General features: G+C 42.3%; 1 protein-coding gene across 4 annotated transcripts in view; it reads right to left on the bottom strand.

Moving 5' to 3' along the window:
• The window catches only part of UQCC1 (ubiquinol-cytochrome c reductase complex assembly factor 1), a 102,414-nt gene that overhangs the window by 77,472 nt on the left and 1,769 nt on the right, over positions 1-23,173 (bottom strand). For 2 of the 4 annotated variants that reach the window (XM_066235514.1, XM_066235513.1), the window contains exons 2-3: positions 12,153-12,260; positions 243-338 (exon numbers count right to left, since the gene is read on the bottom strand). In XM_066235514.1, coding sequence (XP_066091611.1) covers positions 243-338; positions 12,153-12,260 — 204 coding nt within the window. Of the gene's footprint in view, positions 1-242; positions 339-12,152; positions 12,261-17,876; positions 18,005-23,173 lie in introns of those variants that run through there. The other 2 variants (XM_066235516.1, XM_066235515.1) reach the window with 2 other exon arrangements.

Genomic DNA, 23,173 nt, shown 5'->3' with positions numbered 1-23,173 from the left:
ATAAATACTTATTTCTCTAAAGCTTTTCCCAGGCAAGACAATTTTTTGGAAGAAACAAGGGACATGAGATTCAAATACTCAGTTGGTTTGTCACATCCATCCTGGTGACCTTGGGCAAGTCACTTCACTTTCCTGAGTCTCACCTTCTGCATCAGGTAACATTCCTTCCTTTATCCAGCTAACAATTTTGCTAAGATTCAAATAAGACCACCTGTGTGAAAGCACTCTAGAAACATTCTCACCTTACTTGTGGTGTGATACTTCCTACTCAGCTGTATGTCTAGTCCAGGAATCTGCTCTGATCCACCACATGCTAGGGACTGGCTCATCTGGGACCACTTGAAGATTTAAAAAGAAAGAAAGAAACAGATGTAAGCAACACTGAGCATTTCCTTACAGGGTTAATCTAAGCAGAGCTGCTTCAAAGTAAAGACTGTAGAATCTTTCCAACCTTGCTTCATCCAGTTCCTGGAGATCTGATCACCAAAAGGATTCAAGATTGGCACCTAGAATGTTGTTGGGTATATGGTAGGTGCTCAATAAATATCCAGTGAATACCTGAATAAATAAAAGGATCTGGCACTGGAAACCTGGAACTAAATAAATCTGAGCCAACTCTTAAGAACTAGACTGCAATAAATACCTACTTAAACATTGGCAGCAGCGTAGTATACAGGGGGAAAACCTAAAGACTTTCTCATCAGTCCATTGTAGGTTTAAAATCTGCTTTTGCCACCTACAAGCTAGGCGGCCATGGGAAGTTACTGAAACTCAGCTGTAATAGGGTTGAAGGAATAATAGAGCAGTCCCCCTTATCCATGGTTTCACTTTCGGTGGCTCCAGCGACCCACAGTCAATGCAATTCAAAAACAGTACATGGAAAATTCCCGAAATAAACAATTCATAAGTTTTAAATTGCACATCATCCTGAGCAGAGTGATAAACTCTGACGCCTTCCCACGCTATCGCACTGGAACCTGAATCATCCCTTTGTCCGGCGTAGCCACACTGTGCACACTATCTGCCCGTCAGTCACTTAGTGGTCGTCAGATGGAATGTCACAGTATCACAGTGCTTGTGTTCAAAGTAACTCTTATTTTACTCAGCAATGGCCCTGACGCGTAAGAGCAGTGATGTTGCCAATTCGGATACGCCAAAGAGAAGCCACAGTGCTTCAAGTGAAAAGGTGACTCTAGTACGATAAGCGACTATGAGATAGACCACATTCACATAACTTCTATTACAGTATACAGTTACAACTGCTCTATTTTATTAGTAGTTATTGTTGTTAGTCTCTTATTATGCCTAATTTATATGCTACACTTTATCACAGATACAGATGTATGTAGAGGAAAAACACAGTATATATAGGGAAAAACACAGTATATATAGGGTTCTGTACTATCCATGGTTCCAGGCATCCACTGGGGCTGTTGGACCATATCCCCCATGGATAATGCGGGACTACTGTATATGTAAAATACCTTTTACAATACAGTCAATAAATAATATAAGCTTCCAGCATCACCATCATCACTGTTCAGGTCAGAATTGCCTTCCTTTGATATTCACACATTGCATTTAAAAGTATTTTGGCAATAGCAAAATTATTAACAATTACCACATGCCAGGTACCTGTACTATGCTAAGTATCTTACATATATCACCTTATTCAATCCTCACCATAACCTTATTAGGTTGGTATTATTAAAATCAAGACCAGTAAACATAGTTTTGAAAATAAACTTCCTAAGGGAAAAAATTACACGGAAGGTATCTTCATTGTAGAGTGAATATTAGGGAAACTGGAGGAAGTCCAATAGGAAGAGGATGGGTTAATTACATTAAGGTATTCAATGGGAAATCTGGTAACCACTGAGTTTTTATTTTATTTACTTTTTTATTTTTTATTTATTTTATTTTATTTTTTTGTATTTTCTGAAGTTGGAAACGGGGAGGCAGTCAGACAGACTCCTGCATGTGCCCAACCAGGATCCACCCAGCATGCCCACCAGGGGGTGATGCTCTGCACATCTGGGGCGTCGCTCTGCTCTGTTGCAACCAGAGCCATTCTAGTGCCTGAGGCAGAGGCCATAGAGCCATCCTCAGCGCCCGAGCCAACCCTGCTCCAATGGAGCCTTGGCTGCGGGAGGGAAAGAGAGAGACAGAGAGGAAGGAGAGGGGGAGGGGTGGAGAAGCAGATGGGCGCCTCTCCTGTGTGCCCTGGCTGGGAATCGAACCCGGGACTCCTGCACGCCAGGCCGACGCTCTACCACTGAGCCAACCGGCTGGGGCCACCACTGAGTTTTTAATAGACTTTATTTTTTAAAGCAGTTTTTGGTTCAGAGCAAAAATGAGCAGGAAATACAGAGAGCTCCGACATATATATCCACACCCCATCACATCCCCTACCATCAACATCCTGCGTTTCTCACAGCCAGTGGGCCTACACAGACACATCATTATCAAAGTCCACAATTTCTATTAGAGAGGATTATTTTTAGCAACTTGAAAAAACATATAACATGTATAAAATTATAGGTAAAACATGAATGTATATGGGCAAGTCTAGAAAGGAACACACTGAAATAAAAAAAGTTATTTTGTTATAATGAGAAGAACTATGGTTAAGTTTAAGACTCTAGTTTCCAAGTTCTCAATAATGTTATATTATTTTTGCAATAAAAAGGGGTGGGGAGGGGGCAGAAGGGGGGTTAGTTACCCCTTCAATTCTGGCTTATTCCAAAACATAGATACATGAAATGAAAATAATTTTTTCGTTAATCTTAATGAAGAAAAAATGAAATTTCTAATTGTAGAGAGTCACTATTTACTTTTCTTTCCAAACAAGGATATTAAAAGTTTAGTCAGGATTCTCTGCTCAGTCCCAAGGACATTTAAGCTTTTATTCATAAGTATCAAGACGGCTTTGTAAAATACAGACTAAACACAGAACACCTCCCATTACATCATATACATCAATATAATAGTCTATCTAAAACACAAAGTACTTGGACAGGTTCAAAAAACACAACCCACAGCAGTTTCAGCTTCGAGGTGCATTCTTCTATGAGATCACATGATTCTTCTCTTTGCCCACAGCTCCAGGAGTAACCAATGAGATTCTTTCTGTGACTGTCTCACCACCTGCTATACTTCCATCCTACCGTTATTCACGAGTTCACATTTACTACTACACTGAACTACCGAATTGCCTAGGTATCTAGGACCAAGGACAACATCTAGTTTCCCTATACCTACACACATCTATAGCACATACTTTTACTTTTTTGTACCTCTGTGCCTCCCCCAAAAAGATTCCTTTAACCTTTTCTTTTTTTTTTTCTTTTCTTTTTTTTTTTTTAATATTTTATTTATTGATTTTTAGAGGGGGGGGAGAGAGAGAGAGAGAGAAGGGGGAGGAGCAGGAAGCATCAACTCCCATATGTGCCTTGATCAGGCAAGCCCAGGGTTTCAAACCGGCGACCTCAGTGTTCCAGGTCGACGCTTCATCCCACTGCGCCACCACAGGTCAGGCCATCCTTTAACCTTTTAAGACAGGGGTCTCAAACTCAACTCAGCATGTGGGCCGCAGAGCAAGATCACAGCCGTTTGGCGGGCCACACTAAGTCTACAAAAGGCAACTGTTACGCAACACTTTTCTCACTGCAGTTGAAAACAAAAAAAAATCAGTACAAGCACAATCGTACATGCAGTTTACTCAGTGTCACAAAACGACCAGAAACTGTAGTTCGTATCACAACTGCTGTTAACTAAGCTAATATCTAGCTAGGATGCTAGAGAAATGAAAAATACAAGTAGGCCCCTAGGCTTACTTAATTTTATCCAAAATATTTTGAACTTCGTAGATTAGTCTGCGGGCCGCACAAAATTGTTCGGCGGGCCACGAGTTTGAGACCCCTGTTTTAAGACATCATTGTCCTTTGTTTAAAATGGAAAGTTATCAATAATTTCCTTTCTGTTCTTACAGATTTCATTCATCCAAACCCTATAAAATGCCCCAGATACATCAGCCCTTATACCAGGACTTAGGATACAAACAGAATCCCTATCCTCAAGAATCTCTTAATTACCTGACCAGTGGTGGTGCAGTGGATACAGTATCGACCTGGGATACTAAAGACCCAGGCTCGAAACCCCAGAAGTCACCAGCGTGAGCATGGGCTCCTCAGGCTTGAGCACAGGCTTGCCAGCTTGAGGATAGGTCTCTGGCTTGAGCACAGGATCACCAACATGACCCCAACATCACTGGCTTGAACCCAAAGGTCGCTGGCTTGAAGCCCAAGGTTGCTGGCTTGAACAAGGGGTCACTGGCTTGCCTAAAGCCCACAGGCACTTATGAGAAGCCATCAATGAACAACTAAAGTGATTCAACTACAAATTGATACTTCTCATCTCTCTCTCTCTCTCCCTTCCTGTCTCTCTCTCTTTCTCTCTCGAGGAAAAAAAAAGAAGCTTATAATCTTGTGGAGAAGAGAAAGAAGACTCTACAAAAAACAGAACCAAATACCATAAAGTTCACCTACCACACCCACAATAAAAGGGTTAACAAGGATGTGGAACAACTAGCACTCTCATACACTGCTGGTCAGAGTGCAAAATAGTACCAGCACCTTGGAAAATTATTTGACAGTATCTACTGAAGGTGAGTTATATACACACATCCTATATGACTTGATAAGTCTATTGCCAAGTATATAACCCAACATAAATGTGTACGTATGTTCACCAAAAGACATGCACGATAGTATTCATACCAGCATTATTAATAAAAGCCCAAACTGGGAACAGTACAAATATCCATCAACAGAAGAAGAATGGATAAATTAATTATAGTATATCCATACAGTAAGATTCTGTATCATAATGAGAATGAGTAAACGATTACTACACAAAGCAACATGGATGAATTTCTAAAACAAAGTTGAATGAAAGCAGACAAACACAAGAAAGTATATACCATATATATAAAAGGCAAAACTACTCTATCATGTTCAAAGTGAAGACCATGGTTAACTCTGGTTGGGGTAGTGACTAGAAGGGGATCAAGGAGTTTTCTGGGGTTCTCTCTTTTATTGAGTGATTTGAATGAGAGAGACAGAAAGGAAGTGAGAGGGGGGAGGGAGGGGGAGAGAATAGGAGAGTGGGGAAGAGCAGGGGAGAGGAGGAAGGGGGAGGGGGAGAGAGAGACAGAAGCATTCATTTGTCATTCCACTTAGTTGCGCATTCACTGATTGCTTCCCTTCTGGGCCCTGACAAGCGATTAAACCCACAACCTTGGGGTTTCAGGACAACACTCTAACCAAGTGAGCTACCCAGCCAGGGCCTGGGTAGCTTGATCTGGATGCTGGTTATGTTCGCTCTGTAATAATTCACTGAGCTGTACACTTATGATATATTCCCTTTTCTGTATTTTTATTATACTTCAATAAAATGTACAGAAATGCTTAAAGATGTGGATTAAGCAGTGTAAACGAAAGAAACCTGGAGATGAAAAAGAATGACCTAGAATCATCAGAAAGGACTTCAGAGAGAAGCCTTAAGAAGTGAGCAGGAGAGAAAAGACAATCGAGAAGGCAGAGGTGAGGAAGACTGGTGTAATGGAAAGAGAAAAACATTGAGTCAGAAGACTTGGGCTGAAGCTCTAGCTCTTCCTATCTCATAAATTTGTTTTGGGAACTAAATAAAATAATGTATGTTAAAAAGATGTGTAAACTATAATGCATAATATAAAGGTAAAGACTTGTTCCAGACAACTCCAATGATAAACTCTTCTCAGGCAGCCTGTGGTAAAAGAGATAAAACTTTTGCCCTACAGTTTGCTTCCAAAAGGTTCTGAAAATGAAGAGACCTGAGAGGAAGGAAGGAAAGAAGGAAGGGAGGGTACGAAGGGAGGGAGGGAGGGAGGGAAGGAAAAAGGAAAGAAGGGAAGGACTCAAGGATTCTTGAATACCATGGGTGTGTCTGGTCCTTTTAGCAAGACTATAAGCTCCACCATGCCAGTCTATCTTAAACTTCTTTTATTTTCTTACCAATGCTCAACACCAATCTGGGCATGGAGTCAACATTCAATAAAAACTAGGTGGATTGTTTTTTATGTTTTGTTTTTTTTAAAATAGGACAACCTGGAGAAGGTCCAGAAAAGAACCACAGGAATGATCAAAGAGATGAGTAAAAGGTCTTAGTGGAAAGGTTAAAATGAATTGAGGCTGTTTAGCTTGGAGAAAAAGCAACTGAAGAACTAAGCAGTAACTTAGCATAACAACACTTGAGCTGGAAGAAATCTCAGAGTTCTAAGTCCAAGCTTTTCATTTCAGATGAGGAAACTAAAACCCAGGGAAAGGCTGCACCTTGCTTAAGACAGTTTTAGCATACACTTTTTCTAAAAGTTTCAATTTACACACATTCACCCAAGTAGCATGAACATAAGTAGTAACAAAAATACTAATTACAACTTACTGAAATCTCCTACATGCCCAGCACCCATATGGTTAGTGTTTTACTTACATTTATCTCACAACAACCTCGCAAAATAGACACTATTTCTTTCCCCATTTTAGAAATGAGGACACTAAGACTTAAAGACCTAAAGTTCATTAAGAGGTAGAACATCTATTCAGATGACCCCATATCAAGCAGCTTTCAAAAACCTAAGTAGAATTTAATAACAGGCTCATGCACACTTAGCAACCTTTCTTCGAGAAAAAGAACCAGGGCTCCTTGGAGAAATGGCTGAATCGCGGGCTAGAGCAAAGAAAACACATCATGAACATGAAATATCTTCTGGTGCCAGGAAATAAGGAAGTGTTTGAAAAATGATGAAGGCATGCAGAAAGGAACTTGAAGGAGTTCCCAATAGCCAAAGCTGGGACAATTTGATCAACAAAATAAATAATGAGAATAACAAATTATAGTAGAAAATAAATATCCACGAGCTTCTGATATAAATAATGGAATAACTAAAAGGGGATGAAGTGAAAGCCTCTTTCTTACAGCAGAATTCCAATCAATAAATGCAGTAGTAATGACAAAAATAGAAAACTATCATTAAGCAAACACCAGAGTAATAATTGTTAAAGTCAAGCAGCAGCAATAGAATTATATGATGCAGCAATCCCACTTCTTGGTATATATCCAAAAGAATTTAAAACAGAATCCTGAAGAATATTTGCATACTACGTGTACTGCAGCATTAGTCACAACAGCCTGGATGTGGAAGCAACCCAAATGCCCATCAACAGATGGGCGGATAAAGAAAATGTAGCATCTACACATAATGGAACATTATGCAGCTTAAAGAATGAAGGAAACCCATGCCCTGGCTGGATAGCTCAGCTGGACGGAGCATCATCCTGATATGCAAAGGCTGCAGGTCAGGGCACAGACAGGAACAGGTCGATGTTTCTGTCCTTCTCCCCCTTCCTCTCTCACTAAAATCAATCAATAATTTTTTTTTTAATGAAGAAAACCCTGCTACATGGTAATAACATGGATGAACCTTGAGGACATCATGCTAAGCAAAGTAAATCACAAAAGAGCAAACAGTGTATAATTCCACTCATAAGTAGTATGTCAAATAGTCAAAATCACAGAAACAGAGAGTAGAAAGGCGGCTGCTAAAGGGTCAGGGGTCAGGTTTGCAAAATGAGAACGTTCTAGAGATCTGTTGTACAACAATGTGAATATTCCCTACACTATGGAACTGTGCACTTAAGAATGGTTGAAGTAGTAAATTTAATGTTATGTTTTTTAACCACAATTATAAAATTAGCATTATATATCATTTTTAAAAAGAACCATCTATGGATGCTACTAGTAGGGAGCAAAAGTATGATCAGAAACAATATTTGCATAGTCTCAAAGTATCATATCACAGACATTAATTAAAAAGAAAAACGACCTGGCCTGTGGCACAATGGATAGCATTGTCCTGGAGCACTGAAGTCGCCAGTACGACCCCAGGGTCGCCAACTCAAGCCCCATCAGGACACGTATGAGCAGTCAATGGGTGCATAACTACTAAGTGATGCCTCTCTCTCTCTCTCCCTTCCTCTCTTTCAAATCAATGGGGAAAAATGAGTAGAGGATGCCACTTGCTTGGAACTTTTGTAGATACAGGAGTGGGGAAAGTAGGGCTGATTCCCTTACAAAATACAACAGAAGCAAAACTTTCTAAGACAAAGAGAAGGCGCCTTGGACGGGGACCCGGTGAAAGAGCAGAAGTCTGGGTACTCAATGCTGACACCCCACCCCCATCTGGGATTCCTCTGGACCCCATTCGGGTGAGTGTCCCACCAAAGGCCAAACACTTTTTTTATTTCCTCATTTCTACAGATTGGCAAGAATAAGTCAGATGTTTGTGACTTCTAGATAGTAGATGAGAAGGAACTCAATATCAGAAGTATTTTCCAAATACCTTCCTAATTTTTCCTTCTGAGTAAACAGAAAACTAAGTTTTATTTCTTTTCTCCTTAAAAAAACAAACAACTAATAGGCATGCTTATGTGGCTTTATGTAGTAATAATTTTTCTGACCAAAATTTTCTTTTTCATAATTCACCTTCGACTCCTTTTATATTTCTGTATAGGAGATTATTTCACTTCTGCTTGCCAACTTGCTGGACTTGCTAAAACTGTCTTCTTGATTCGAACTGTGCGGTGCTTAATCCTCCATATATATATATATATATATATATATATATTTTTTTTTTTTTTTTTTTTTTTTTTTTTACACAGACAGAGAGTCAGAGAGAGGGATAGACAGGGACAGACAGACAGGAACAGAGAGATGAGAAGCATCAATCATTTGTTTGTTTGTTTGTTTTTGTATTTTTCTGAAGCTGGAAACGGGGAGAGACGGTCAGACAGACTCCCGCATGCGCCCGACCGGGATCCACCCGGCACGCCCACCAGGGGCGATGCTCTGCCCACCAGGGGGCGATGCTCTGCCCCTCCGGGGTGTCGCTCTGCCGCGACCAGAGCCACTCTAGCGCCTGGGGCTGAGGCCAAGGAGCCATCCCCAGCACCCGGGCCATCTTTGCTCCAATGGAGCCCTTGGCTGTGGGAGGGGAAGAGAGAGACAGAGAGGAAGGAGGGGGATGGGAGTGGAGAAGCAAATGGGCGCTTCTCCTATGTGCCCTAGCCGGGAATCGAACCTGGGTCCCCCGCACGCCAGGCCGACGCTCTACCGCTGAGCCAACTCAATCATTAGTTTTTCGTTGAGCATTGCAACACCTTAGTTGTTCATTGATTGCTTTCTCATACGTGCCTTGACTGCAGGCCTTCAGCAGACTGAGTAACCCCTTACTCGAGCCAGAGACCTTGGGTCCAAGCTGGTGAGCTTTTGCTCAAACCAGATGAGCCCTCGCTCAAGCTGGCAACCTCGGGGTCTCAAACCTGGGTCTTCCGCATCCCAGTCCGACAATCTATCCACTGCGCGACCGCCTGGTCAGGCCTTTTTATATATTTTTAAAAATCAGGCCTTTTGCTCTGGCCGGTTGGCTCAGTGGTAGAGCGTCGGCCTGGCGTGCAGAAGTCCCGGGTTCAATTCCCGGCCAGGGCACACAGGAGAAGCGCCCATCTGCTTCTCCACCCCCTCCCCCTCGCCTTCCTCTCTGTTTCTCTCTTCCCCTCCAGCAGCCGAGGCTCCATTGGAGCAAAGATGGCCCGGGCGCTGGGGATGGCTCCTTGGCCTCTGCCCCAGGTGCTGGAGTGGCTCTGGTCACAACAGAGCGACGCCCTGGAGGGGCAGAGCATCGCCCCCTGGTGGGCAGTGCGTCGCCCCCTGGTGGGCGTGCCGGGTGGATCCCGGTCGGGCACATGCGGGTGTCTGTCTGACTGTCTCTCCCCGTTTCCAGCTTCAGAAAAATACAAAAATCAGGCCCTTTGATTTGATTTGTGATTTCCCCTTGTGAAGCAAACCAAAAATATACCACTAAAACAGATCCTGATGTGTCTGCAACCCACACCTGTATGTCTCAGAACATTCCTTAGAAAGAATTTATGTATTGATCACTTCAAAAAGGTTTGTGGCTGGTTAAAAAAAGACAGGGGGTGGTAACTTTATATGAGGGGAACCTGACAAACACCGATTTAATAACCAAGTGATCAAAGTCAACATCACTAGTAATAACACATACTGGCATCAAGTAACCTCTGATATGATGCACTGAGAAAGGAACACCATCACTTTTGCCAAAACTGTATAACCTTAACCTAACTGTAAGAAAATATTAGACAAACCCAAATTGAGAGACTACAAAAGGACATTGGGGGGGGGGGGGACTAGTAATACTGGAAAAAGCTGTGTTGATTAGCTGATTAGTTAATAGTTATATCAATGTTAATTTCCTGGTTTCAATAATTGCACAATGATTACATAGGATGTTAACATTTGAGGAAGCTAGATAAGGGTATATACTATTTTTACAACTTTTCTGTAAGTTTAAATTATTTCAAAAAATTAGTTTAAAAAGCAGACTCAACCTGACCAGGCGGTGGTGCAGTGGACAGAGCATCAGATGGGGCTGCTGAGGCCCCAGGTTCGAAACACCAAGGTAGCCGGCTTGAGCAGTTCAGAACGCTGGCTTGAGTATGGGATCCTAGACATGACCCCATGGTCACTGGCTTGAGCCCAAAGGTCACTGACTTGAAGCCCAAGGTCGCTGGCTTGGGCAAGGGGTCACTGGCTCAGTTGGAGCCCCCTGGTCAAGGCACATATGAGAAAGCAATCAATGAACAAATAAAGTGCCACAACTACGAGTTGATGCTTCTCATCTCTCTCTCTCCCTCTCTCTCTCACACACACAAAAAAGGAAAAAGTCTAACAACATGAATGATATCTGTTCTAATAACATGAATATTGTCTGCTCTAATAAGTGAAAATATACCAGAACATAAAATTCTGTGGCTATTTAATATGGTACTTGAAGAAAAAATTAGTACACACACAGAGACTAAAAAAGAGCCAGCAGATGTTTTCATGTTTGAGGTCATGAGTGATTTTTATTTCCTTTATTACTAAATTATTTGTATGATTGGCCCTGGCCGGTTGGCTCAGCGGTGGAGCATCGGCCTGGCGTGCGGGGGACCCGGGTTCGATTCCCGGCCAGGGCACATGGGAGGGGCGCCCATTTGCTTCTCCACCCCCCCCTCCTTCCTCTCTGTCTCTCTCTTCCCCTCCCGCAGCCGGGGCTCCATTGGAGCAGGGATGGCCCGGGCGCTGGGGATGGCTCCTTGGCCTCTGCTCCAGGCACTGAGGTGGCTCTGGTAGCGCGGAGTGTCGCCCCCTGGTGGGCAGAGCTTCGCCCCTGGTGGGCGTGCCGGGTGGATCCCGGTTGGGCGCATGTGGGAGTCTGTCTGACTGTCTCTCCCTGTTTCCAGCTTTGGAAAAGGGAAAAGAAATAAAAAAATTTAAAAAAAGAAAAATAAATTATTTGTATGATTAACAAAAATCAGGAGAAAAAACTTTCAAGGAGGGTCCATGGTAAACTACATTAAAATAAATCATGTGTCGCCTGACCTGTGGTGGCGCAGTGGATAAAGCATCGACCTGGAAATGCTGAGGTCGCCGGTTCGAAACCCTGGGCTTGCCTGGTCAAGGCACATATGGGAGTTGATGCTTCCAGCTCCTCCCCCTTCTCTCTCTCTGTCTCTCCTCTCTCTCTCTGTCTCTCCTCTCTAAAATGAATAAAAATAAAAATTTAAAATAAAAAAATAAAAAAAATAAATAAATCATGTGTCCATGGTAAATTATGGCCTCAAATAATTCTTTGGATTTTATGTTTGTAAAAAGAAAAAAGAAAGAAACAAGTATTTCTTCTCCCGAATAAAAGTGCCTATGAAAAGAAAGCTAAAGAAACGTTACCTCTGAGACGACTATCTGGAAACTCTCTCAACAGTGAAAATCATCAGACTAGCATGGTGTCCCAGGCTAAGTTCCACTGCTGGGGTATTTAGCAACACGCCCTAGACACTATACAGTAGGAATCAGCCCTGAGCTGGCACCACGGAGACCTAGATGTGGTCTCGTGAGGTTTCTGCATCACACAGTGTGGTTGACTAATCTATAAATACATGACATTTGCACATAAACACTGAAGTTTTCATGCCAGCCACAGGAACAAACCTTACCTGGGAAGTGCCAGACAAATCCCTGCTGCACTGTCCCTGTGTGGGAGGGGAGGAAGGTACCAACCGGATGCATACTGGAACCCACTGGGAGATGCTAATCTGGTTCCTCTAAAGAAAGAAAAAAATTGTCAAGAATTTGTACCAGACTCCGTACGAAGAAGGCAAAGAGCATACATGAGTTTAGAAGTACTGCCAGAACAGGGCATATGACAGAAAAACACCCCAAACAGGACCAAGATCAAGCTTCCCCATGCTCACCCTTCAAGGCTCCGTGCACCCTGTCTGCTCCTGACCCGCGGACTAAAAGAACTCGAGTAGTAGCCGACATAGGAAAGGGACACAGGCTCCCTCTCAGGAGAGAAACAAAATAAGCAGGCTTAGGCATTTTACAAGAAAAGTATCATTTTATTTAGTTAGCAATGCCTTTTCAAACTGATTTATCTGATATTCACTGAATTTCTTTACAGTAAGTAGTGCTGGGATTACCATCATCTCCAAAAGGATAAAGAGACTAGGGCTGAATTTTGGGGGGTGGGAAACACACTTGGGCAAGCTGATTGCCAAGACAAAAGAGATTAAATGGCTGAGCTGTGACTGTGATTTAATTCTTCCCTCTGGCATTACTGACCTCAGAAAGGTCTCTGGGCCAAAGTGAAAGGCCAAGCTGGAGAGAGAAGGAGCTCTATTCTGCTAAATGAGAAAACTTGCTTGATTTTATGAACCCAAAATACATTCCACTGTATAAGTGGCATCCGTGTACCCAGCACTGAAAATCTCTATTCCAGGGACCAACAATCTGCCAAGTGTAAATAAACTACAATACTAGGAGTCAAAGATTTGGATTAGAGTTTAAACTCACCTATTCTAATATGATCTACACACATAATATAACTTCTATCTGCTCAGTTTCTTAATACTTATTAGCACTTACTATGTGCCAGGCGTTTTTCTAGGTACTTTACTTATATGAACTTTTTAAACCTCACAATCACCACCCAATGGCGTAAGTATATTATTATTATCCCATTTATATAAATAGAGAAACTGAGTTATGGATAAATAACTTCCCAAGGTAACATAGTTAATAAATGGTAGCGTTAGAATTTGAACCCAGGCAGCAAAACTCCAGAATCATTTATGGAATAGAAGGGTCCAAGAATATCTCTAAAGTCCCCTCTAGCTCTACCACTCTATGATCTAGTCTTGAACCAATTAAACCACAGCACAGTATTGTGGAAAGAGCCAGATACTTGGAATCAATAAGCACTGATTTGATTCTTGGCTCCACTGTTAGTAAGCCACGAGCCTTTGTTGCTTCTTCTATAAAATAAAGTTCTTGCTTCTCAGGAGTTTAAGAAAAATAAACATATGGACTTTTGCAGTATATCCAACTCAATAAATATTAAGTTGAATCTGAATCTCCATTTCCTTGTGTGTAGGCAGGAAGGGGCAGGAGTGAGGTTAGAATTTTAAACCTAAAGATGCTTTCTAAAGTGTCTCATAGTTCTAAAACTATTATTAACTGTTTATTTGTTCTTTTTTCCTTTTATTCAGTGAGAGGAGGGGAGGCAGAGATAGACTCCCACATGCACCCCAACTGGGATCCACCTGGCAAGCCCACTAGGGGGCGATGCTCTGCCCATCTGGAACTGAGCTCTTCTTAGCAACCTAGGGGGAGGCCATGGAGCCATCCTCAGCACCCAGGGCCTATCAAGCCAGGGATGCAGGAGGAGGAGAAAGTGAGAGAGAGAGAGAAGCAAGAGAGGGAGAGGTGGAGAAGCAGATGGGCGCTTCTCCCGTGTGCCCTGACTGGGAATCAAACCTGGGACATCCACATACCGGGCTGACACTCTACCACTGAGCCAACTGGCCAGGGCCATTATTAACTGTTTACACTTATACAGAACCTTGTTTCAAATAAAAAGATTAAAAATATTTTATTTCAGCTGAAGTTTGGTCTGTTGAGATGGTTTTCAAACGGGAGACAGTTACTGGCTTTTCATAAACTAATGCTGACAGATTGAATAGAATCATTCAATGTCAGATGTTCCCTTCCTAATAATGTACATATGAGATAAGATGAAACTTCTGCAAATTTAGGTCCAAAGCAGTGGGGGTTGGGGGTAGTAAGAGAAAATTACAAGTAGAAACAATGAAAACTTTTGGAAGATTTTCTGAAGAATTTCATCATATTTTTTCCAATGTCAACAAAATTTTTCTCTGTAATTTTGGCTCTACTTGGTCTTATGCCAATACTTTAAATCAGTTCTTATTAGAAGAAAGAAGCAATCAGCTCTGTTCTTTCCTTCTCCAATCCCACAACAATTCTTTTCCAAACCCTTAACTGAAACTGCTGAGGTGTAGCAGAAAGGGTATCTGGATCCCAAGCCTGCCGTGAAATAGCTCTACAACCCTGAACTATTATAGTTACTCAGTTCTCCGGGCCTCCATTTCCCCGAGGTAAAGTGGAAATAATAAAAGCTACCTCACAGTAGTGTTCCGAGATCATCTGTAAAAGCATGTGAATAACAGTAAAACACATACACGAAGGTGTCATTATTGTTATTAACATTGTTACTGAATTAGATAAGTAACCACCTCGTTCCCCAGCAGTCATAGCAGCAAGACCGTTCGTTACCTCAAAATATTCTGAATCTGGAATTCCCTTTCCAAAGCTTGCAATGGCTCCATGTACCTTAGTCAGACTTCAACACCTGATACTTATCAACCAAACCCCTCCAGATTCATCATTATACTTACATACCCCGCCTTGAATTCTCCACTCAGCAGTTCCAAACCTGATGCAGATTCTCTGGTTTGGGAACCGCTACTCCACTCCACAAGCTCATCCCCTTGCAGTCAGTTCCTCTGGGCCTCTCTTCATCAACGCCTACCCAAACCACGAGCTCATTTGCTTCAAGGAGCCTCCCTAGATTCCAGGTTATGACTCAACTGCCTCTATACAGTTCTTTTCCCTTCCCACCTCTTACAATACTTTATTTAATAAAGATAAATCTGTGAAAGTACTTCTCTCTCCCTCACAGGTACTTATAGCCATTCCCAGTTAAAATTATTGCTCTAATTTAGGATAATATATACACCATTACTAAGTGGGTGTTTTATTGTCTTTTTGCCTCGCCAACACTTCAAAACCAAAATTTTAAAGACAGGTTTCATGTTATTTCCTATATACGTACATTATAAAACGTAAGTGGTTTTACATTTATATTTCAAATCTCTCTGACAGCCCAGCTTTTTTTCACTACACTTGTCCACTAGCCAATCTGCTTCTGAATGTAGTTTTTAAGATACATAGTATTTTCCTTGGCTCACTCATGAGCTGCAAAAGGCCTTACAGGTAGTCTATTCTCCTGTTCCCTAGTTACAGTTTATAAAGTGACCACAAGTAGAGTTAGCAAATACTGAACCATAGCTCCTAGGGGAATTGCAGGGTTAGGTTCCTGCAAGCCTCCCTTCACAATATTTTCATCAACTAATCGATACAAACCTTGTTTCATTTGTTTGTTAAAATGCACTTGATTTAATATACATTATTGATTCATTAACATTGGACTCACAGCCAACAGCACACACTATAATTCACTCCTGAACAAAATTTATCTAACATACAAACTTTCTCCGTAATAAATATCAGTCTTTCCGCACTTTGCATCTCTAGAGGGCACTTCAGTACTACATTCAGGGGCCATTTTAAACAGGGAAATCACCAACAAAAGCACACAAAAACAAAACAAACAAAAAACTTGGCACTAAACAGACCGTGAAAAGGACACTTGTTTATAGTCTAAGAGCTGAAGCAAGAAAGCAGAGCACGGCCTTGTTCAGACTCGGCAAGAGACACGCATGTCATTTTAGCCTCAAGGTCTCCCTACAGTATTTTTTGTAGAGCAGGTCTGTTATTGACAGATTCCCTCAGTTTTTATCTAGAAAGACTTAAATATTTCCTTCATGTTTAAATGATAGTTTTGCTACAATAGAGAATTCTTGTTCTACAGTCTTTTCCCTCCAGCATTTTGAATATTTCATCCCATTGCTTTTGGCCTCCAAGGTTTCTGAGGAGAATTCAGGTGTTTTTGTTACTGAGGATCTCTTGTAAGTGATGAATTGTTTTTCCTGCTGCTTTCAGGATCCTATCCGTGTTATTAACTTTCAGAAGATTATAATATGTCTATTTGTAGATCTCTTGAGTTTATTCTACTTGGAGTTACTGAGTTTCTTAGGTTTATATATTGATGTGTGTGTGTGTGTGTGTGTGTGGCAGAGACAGGGAGAGTCAGAAAGAGGGACAGATAGGGACAGACAGACAGACAGGAAGGGAGAGAGATGAGAAACATCAATTGTTTGTTGCGGTTCCTTAGTTGTTCATTGATTGATTTCTCATATGTGCCTTGACCGGGGGCTACAGCAGACCGAGTGACCCCTTGCTCGAGCCAGCAACCTTGGGCTCAAGCTGGTGAGCCTTGCTCAAACCAGATGAGCCCGCGCTCAAGCTGGCAACCTTGGGGTCTCGAACCTGGGTCCTCCACATCCCAGTCCAACGCTCTATCCACTGAGTCACCACCTGGTCAGGCTAGATTGATTTTTTTAAAAACATCAAATTTGGGATGTTTTCTGCCAGTATTTTATTTCAATTTTTAAAAATTGAATTTATTGGGGTGATACTGGTTAACAAAATTATACAGGTTCCAGGTACCCAGTTCTGCATCACATCTGCCTGTATTCCTTGAAATATTTTTCTGTTCCTTTATTTCTCTCTTGTCCTTCTGAGAATCCCATTATACATACGTTGGTAAGTTTTGTGGTTCCATAGGTCTCTGAGGCTCTGTTAATTGTTTTTTTTTCTTTCTGTTCTTCAGGCTGGATGATCGCAATGAGCCTATCTTCAAGGTCACTGATTCTTCTGCTCAAATCGGCTGTCGCGCCCCTCTAGTAAAATGTGTACTGCTGCGCGGCTGGACGGCTCAGTAAAGATTGTTCCGAAATGCAGAGGCTGTCAGTTTGATCCCCAGTCAGGGCACATGCAGGAGCAGCTCGATGTTGCTGTTTCTCTCTCTTTCTCTCTCACTCTTTCTCCCTACCCCTCTCACTATCAATAAATATTTTTTTAAAAGACAATTGAATAAAGGAAAAATTATAAATCTATGTTGATGGGCACACAATCTATAAAGATGTTATTTGAATGACAATCATGGCACAAAGGAGGAGAGTAGGAATAGAGCTATATATGATCAAAGTTTTTATATACTATTACTGAAATCAAGTCAGTAATAATCCAAACTAAACTGTTATGAATTAATGTTAATTATAACCCCCAGGGCAAACATTAAGAAAATAATAAAAAATAATAGTAAAACCTTATACCATATATAAAAATAAACTCAAAATGGGTCAGAGACCTAAATTTAAGACCTAAAACTATGAAACTTTTACAAGAAAGCATAAAGGAAAGCTTCATGACATTGGATTTGCCAATAACTTATTGGATATATCACCAAATACACAGGCAACAAAACAAGAAATAGTTAAGTTGGACTTCACCAAAATTTAAAATGTCTCTGTGTCAAAGAAAACTATCAACAAAGTGAAAAGGCAACCCATAGAATGGAAGAAAATATTTGCAAATCATATATGATAAGGGATTGACATCCAGAATATATAAAGAACTCCTACAACTCAACAATTAAAAAACAAACTCAGCCTGACCTGTGGTGGCGCAGTGGGTAAAGCGTCGACTTGGAAATGCTGAGGTCGCCGGTTCGAAACCCTAGGCTTGCCTGGTCAAGGCACATATGGGAGTTGATGCTTCCAGCTCCTCCCCCCTGTCTCTCTCTCCTCTCTGTCTCTCTCTCCTCTCTAAAATGAATAAATAAATAAATAAATTTTTTTAATTTAAAAAAAAAACCTCAAAAAATGGGCAGCCCTGGCTGGTTGACTCAGCAATAGAGCATCGCCTGGCGTGTGGAAGTTCCCAGTTCGATTCCTCGCCAGTGCACACATCTGCTTCTCCACCCTTCCCCTTCTCCTTCCTCTCTGTCCCTCTCTTCCCCTTCTGCAGCCAGGGCTCCACTGGAGCAAAGTTGGCCCGGGCACTGAGGATGGCTCCATGGACTCTGCCTCAGGCGCTAGAATGGCTCTGGTTGCAACAGAGCAACACCCCAGATGTGCAGAGCATCGCCCCCTGGTGGGCATGCCAGGTGGATCCTGGTCAGGCGCATACGGGAGCCTGTCTGACTGCCTCCACGTTTCCAACTTCAGAAAAATACAGAAAAGGGGGGGGGGGGGGCAAAGGACTTAGACATTTCTCCAAAGATACACAGAAGGGCAATAAGCATAAAAATATGCTCAACATCACTACTCATTAGAGAAAGGCAAATCAACTACCATGAGATATCACCCAACACCCATTAAGATGGCCACCATGAACAAGAAGTCAACATGGATGAACCTTGAGGACATGCTGCAAAGTGAAATAAGCCAGTCACAAAAAGACAAATACCTGTACTGTATGATTCCATTTACACTAGGTACCTAGAGTAGTCCAAATCTTTTTTTTTTTTAATTTTATTTATTTATTCATTTTAGAGGAGAGAGAGAGAGAGAGAGAGAGAGAGAGAGAGAGAGAAGGGGGGGAGGAGCAGGAAGCGTCAACTCCCATATGTGCCTTGACCGGGCAAGCCCAGGGGTTTGAACCGGCAACCTCAGCATTCCAGGTCAATGCTTTATCCACTGCGCCACCACAGGTCAGGCAGTAGTCCAAATCTTAAAGACGGAAAGTAGAATGGTGGCTGCCCTATACTGAATCCAGGGGCTCAGGGGGATTTACAGTGTTTCAGCTTTGTAAGATGAAGAAAGTTCCGTGGATGATGGCGGTGACGGCAGCCCAACAATGTGAATATGTTTAATACTACTCAACGATATATATAAAAATGATTCAAGCCTGGCCGCTTGGCTCAGTGGTAGAGCGTCGGCCTGGCGTGCAGGAGTCCCGGGTTTGATTCCCAGCCAGGGCACACAGGAGAAGCGCCCATCTGCTTCTCCACCCCTCCCCCTCTCCTTCCTCTCTGTCTCTCTCTTCCCCTCCCACAGCCAAGGCTCTATTGGAGCAAAGTTGGCCCAGGCACTGAGGATGGCTCTGTGGCCTCTGCCTCAGGTGCTAGAATGGCTCTGGTTGCAACAGAGCGATGCCCCAGATGGGCAGAGCATTGCCCCCTGGTGGGCATGCCAGGTGGATCCCGGTCGGGCGCATGCAGGAGTCTGTCTGACTGCCTACACGTTTCCAACTTCAGGAGAAAAAAAAAAAAAAAAAAAAAAGACTCAAATGGCAAATTTTATGTTCTGTATATTTTAAAGTTCAGAGTGGCTTTCTGCAATTGCCACTACTGTCAAAGAAAAGCAAAAATGATCACCAGTGCCCAGGATAGCTCATAACACTCTAAGCAAGTCCCATTGCACTGCTCAAATGTCCAGTTCTTCTGCTGGAGCTACTCAGCAACAGCAGAGTTTTACTTTAGTTCCCTCTCCTTCCTGAACCATCACTGGAGAGGGAGGAAAAGCGGTCAATAAGCATGAAAGAAGAAAAACGTTAATGAAGATTAATGAGAATGCTTCCGAAATACTACCTCTGTGGTTCAATTTTCTTATCAGGAAAATGGCAGAAATAATAGTGCTTACCTTTTCAAAAGGCTGTTGTAAGAAGTTCACGTATATAAAGTATTTAATAAGAGTGCTTAGCACATGGTAAGTGCCCTATAAATGTTAGCTGTCAATGTTATTGCCTGGCAAACCTCAACACCTTGTTTCAGCCACAACCTTTATCTCAGTCCGCGCACTCTCTCCTGAACACCAACTCTCCAGATGCTTAAAAAAAAAAACTCCATGTGGATATTCTCCGTGGACACTGCTATTACTCGGTCATCAAAGATGGATCTGGGACTCACTGTTAAGACTCCTCCTTCTCCTCACCCTCAACATCTACCCTCTCACTATGCCTTATAGACTATTTCCTCTTGAAACCATTCCTTCCTCTTTAACCACACTGCTCCTCCTCCCTTAGTGCAGGTTTCATCACTCTTCCAGGATTACTTAAGCAGCTTCTGACTGGCCTGGGGGTCTCTAATTTCAGCTCTCTCTCATCTATCCACAACTGCTACAGGGATTTAGTAAAACGAAAGTCTAATAGTAGGTATGTGAGCGTTCACCATGTTGACTTTTTAAGAAATTTTTTATTATACTTTTAAAATAAAATTTTTAAATTTCAATTAAAAAATTAGAGAAGGAGGGCCTGGCCAGGTGGCTCAGTGGTAGAGTGTCAGCCCAGTGTACAGATGTCCTGGGTTCGATTCCCAGTCAGGGCACACAGGAGAAGGGCCCATCTGCTTCTCCACCACCCCTCCCCCTTTTGCTTCTCTCTTCTTTCTTTCTCTCTCTCTCTCTCTCTCTCTCTCTCTCTCTCTCTCTCTCCCCCCCCCCTCCTGCAGCCATGGCTGGACTGGAGTGAGTTGGCCCCAGGTGCTGAGGAAGGCTCCACAGCCTCCACCTCAGTTGCTAAGAAGAGCTCAGTTGCTGAGCAACAGAGCAACACCCCAGATGGGCAGAGCATTGCCCCCAAGTGGGCTTGCCAGGTGGATCCCAGTTGGGGTGCATGTAGGAGTCTGTCTCTCTGCCTCCCCTCCTCTCACTGAATAAAAAAAGAAGAAGAAAATAGAAAAAGTATCATCCTGGCACACCCACATGGTGGGTTCGATCCCTCTGCCTCAAGATAAACCTCCTACTCCTAACTGTGATATAAAAGCCCTGCCTCCTCTCCTGCCATTTCCCCATAAGTGCCCGGGTCCATTCAAGAAGCAATCAATGAGTGCACAACTAAAAAACAAAAACAAAAAAGAAACAATTAAGTGGAAAAATTAGTTGATGCTTCTCTCTCTCTCTCTCCCTCTCTCAAATCAATGGGAAAAAAATTTTTTTAAGTGTTCATGAATAGTGGTGGTTGCAGGAGGGGAGAGCAACAGGAGAAAAAAATTGCAAAAGGACACAAAAGAAATTTTGGGGAGCGATAGGTATGTTCATTATTTTTATGGAAGTGATAGCTTTTAAGGTGTATACCAATGTCAGAACATATCAAATTGTACAATTAAATGCAATTTATTGCCTGTCAATTATTCCTCAATTTAAAAGCTGTAAATGGGGGGGGGGGGGTCAGAATAAATACATTAAAAAAAAGAAAAAAGAAAAACCTTTAAAAGTACATTTTTCCTTGCCTAAAATACTCCAATGGCTCCCTCTGCCTCAAGATAAACCTCCTACTCCTGTGATATAAAAGCCCCGCCTCCTCTCCTGCCATTTCCCCATAAGTGCCCGTCCATTTGTTTAGTGACTGGGTTGTCCAGCATTCTTAGCACAAGCTAACACTTCTCTTCTGTACCCTTTCGCCCAGTCTCTAACTAATGCTCTCTCATTTCATTCAGGCATCGGCCCCTGATGGATGCTTGTCCTCGGGCTGGGTTAGGTGCCTTGCCACTCTGCTCCCACTGCACTTGGTACAGACTTCTAGCACAGCATTTCAAGTACTGCAGTAGTTTTCTGCCTTTCCTACTGGATTATAAACCTGAGAGTGAGGTCTATGTTTTTCACCCAGACCCTTGGATGGTTCCTAAAACATAGTTAATGTTCAAACAGTTGAACTAAAAGGGAAGAAAAGCATTTAAACATCACTGATTATCAGCTGATTCTCTGATCAATGCTATCAAATTTACTGTGAAGAAAATCTGAGGCTCAGGGAAGGTGAATTGCTCAAGGTCACACACACAGTAAGTAACGGAGCCACGCTTTCAACTTAGACCATAACACTCCTAAAGCATGTGCACTTTCCTGTACTTGTAAGTTCCTCAGTGTCTACCCTAAATGCCTCTTAAGAGTAGATGATCAGCCTGACCAGGTGGTGGCGCAGTGGACAGAGTGTCGGACTGGGATGCGGAAGGACCCAGGTTCGAGACCCCGAGGTCGCCAGCTTGAGCGCGGGCTCATCTGGCTTGAGCAAAGAGCTCACCAGCTTGGACCCAAGGTCGCTGGCTCCAGCAGGGGGTTACTCGGTCTGCTGAAGGCCCACGGTCAAGGCACATGTGAGAAAGCAATCAATGAACAACTAAGAAGTCGCAACGCGCACAACGAGAAACTGATGATTGATGCTTCTCATCTCTCTCCATTCCTGTCTGTCTGTCCCTGTCTATCTCTGCCTCTGTAAAAAAAAAAAAAAAAAAAGAGTAGATGATCAGTAAATATCTGCTACTTTCACGTTTATTGACACTTTCAACTTGTCCTATGGGAGTTTCCATTCCTTTGTCACACATTACATTAAAACACACACTAAGATGATTTCAAAGAATCATGGTATAAAGCAGGGGTCGGGAAACTTTTTGGCCAAGAGAGCCATGAACACCACATATTTTAAAATGTAATTCCGTGAAAGCCATACAACGACCCATGTATATTACACATTATCCAATAAAAATTTGGTGTTGTCCCGGAGGACAGCTATGATTGGCTCCAGCCACCCGCAACCATGAACATGAGCAGTAGGAAATGAATAGATTGTAATACATGAGAATGTTTTATATTTTTAACATTATTATTTTTTTATTAAAGATTTGTCTGCGAGCCAGATGCAGCCATCAAAAGAGCCACATCTGGCTCGCTAGCCATAGGTTCCCAACCCCTGGTATAAAGTGAAAGCGACTTTCCTTATCTAAACTTGCTTTTTACCTAAAAAAATGAATAGAAAAAGGTAAATGGAAGCTGGGGGATAATAGATCCAACTAATAGCGGACAGATCCAACTAATAGAATCCACCCAGAGAGGGAGATTCTACAGATGCTACCACCTAAGAAGATATGAACCCAAAAATAGTCCACTCATTCAGAGACAAGAATATTTAAGATAGTTGGGGCATCCACTAACTTCCAAGACAAATCAAAGTGTTCATGTCAGGTATACAGTCCAATAAA

The sequence above is a fragment of the Saccopteryx bilineata genome, chromosome 6 (assembly GCF_036850765.1).
Source record: "Saccopteryx bilineata isolate mSacBil1 chromosome 6, mSacBil1_pri_phased_curated, whole genome shotgun sequence".
Taxonomy (NCBI): Eukaryota; Metazoa; Chordata; class Mammalia; order Chiroptera; family Emballonuridae; genus Saccopteryx; species Saccopteryx bilineata.
Note: the sequence above shows the minus strand (reverse complement) of the source record. Positions and strands in the feature narration are given on the sequence as shown.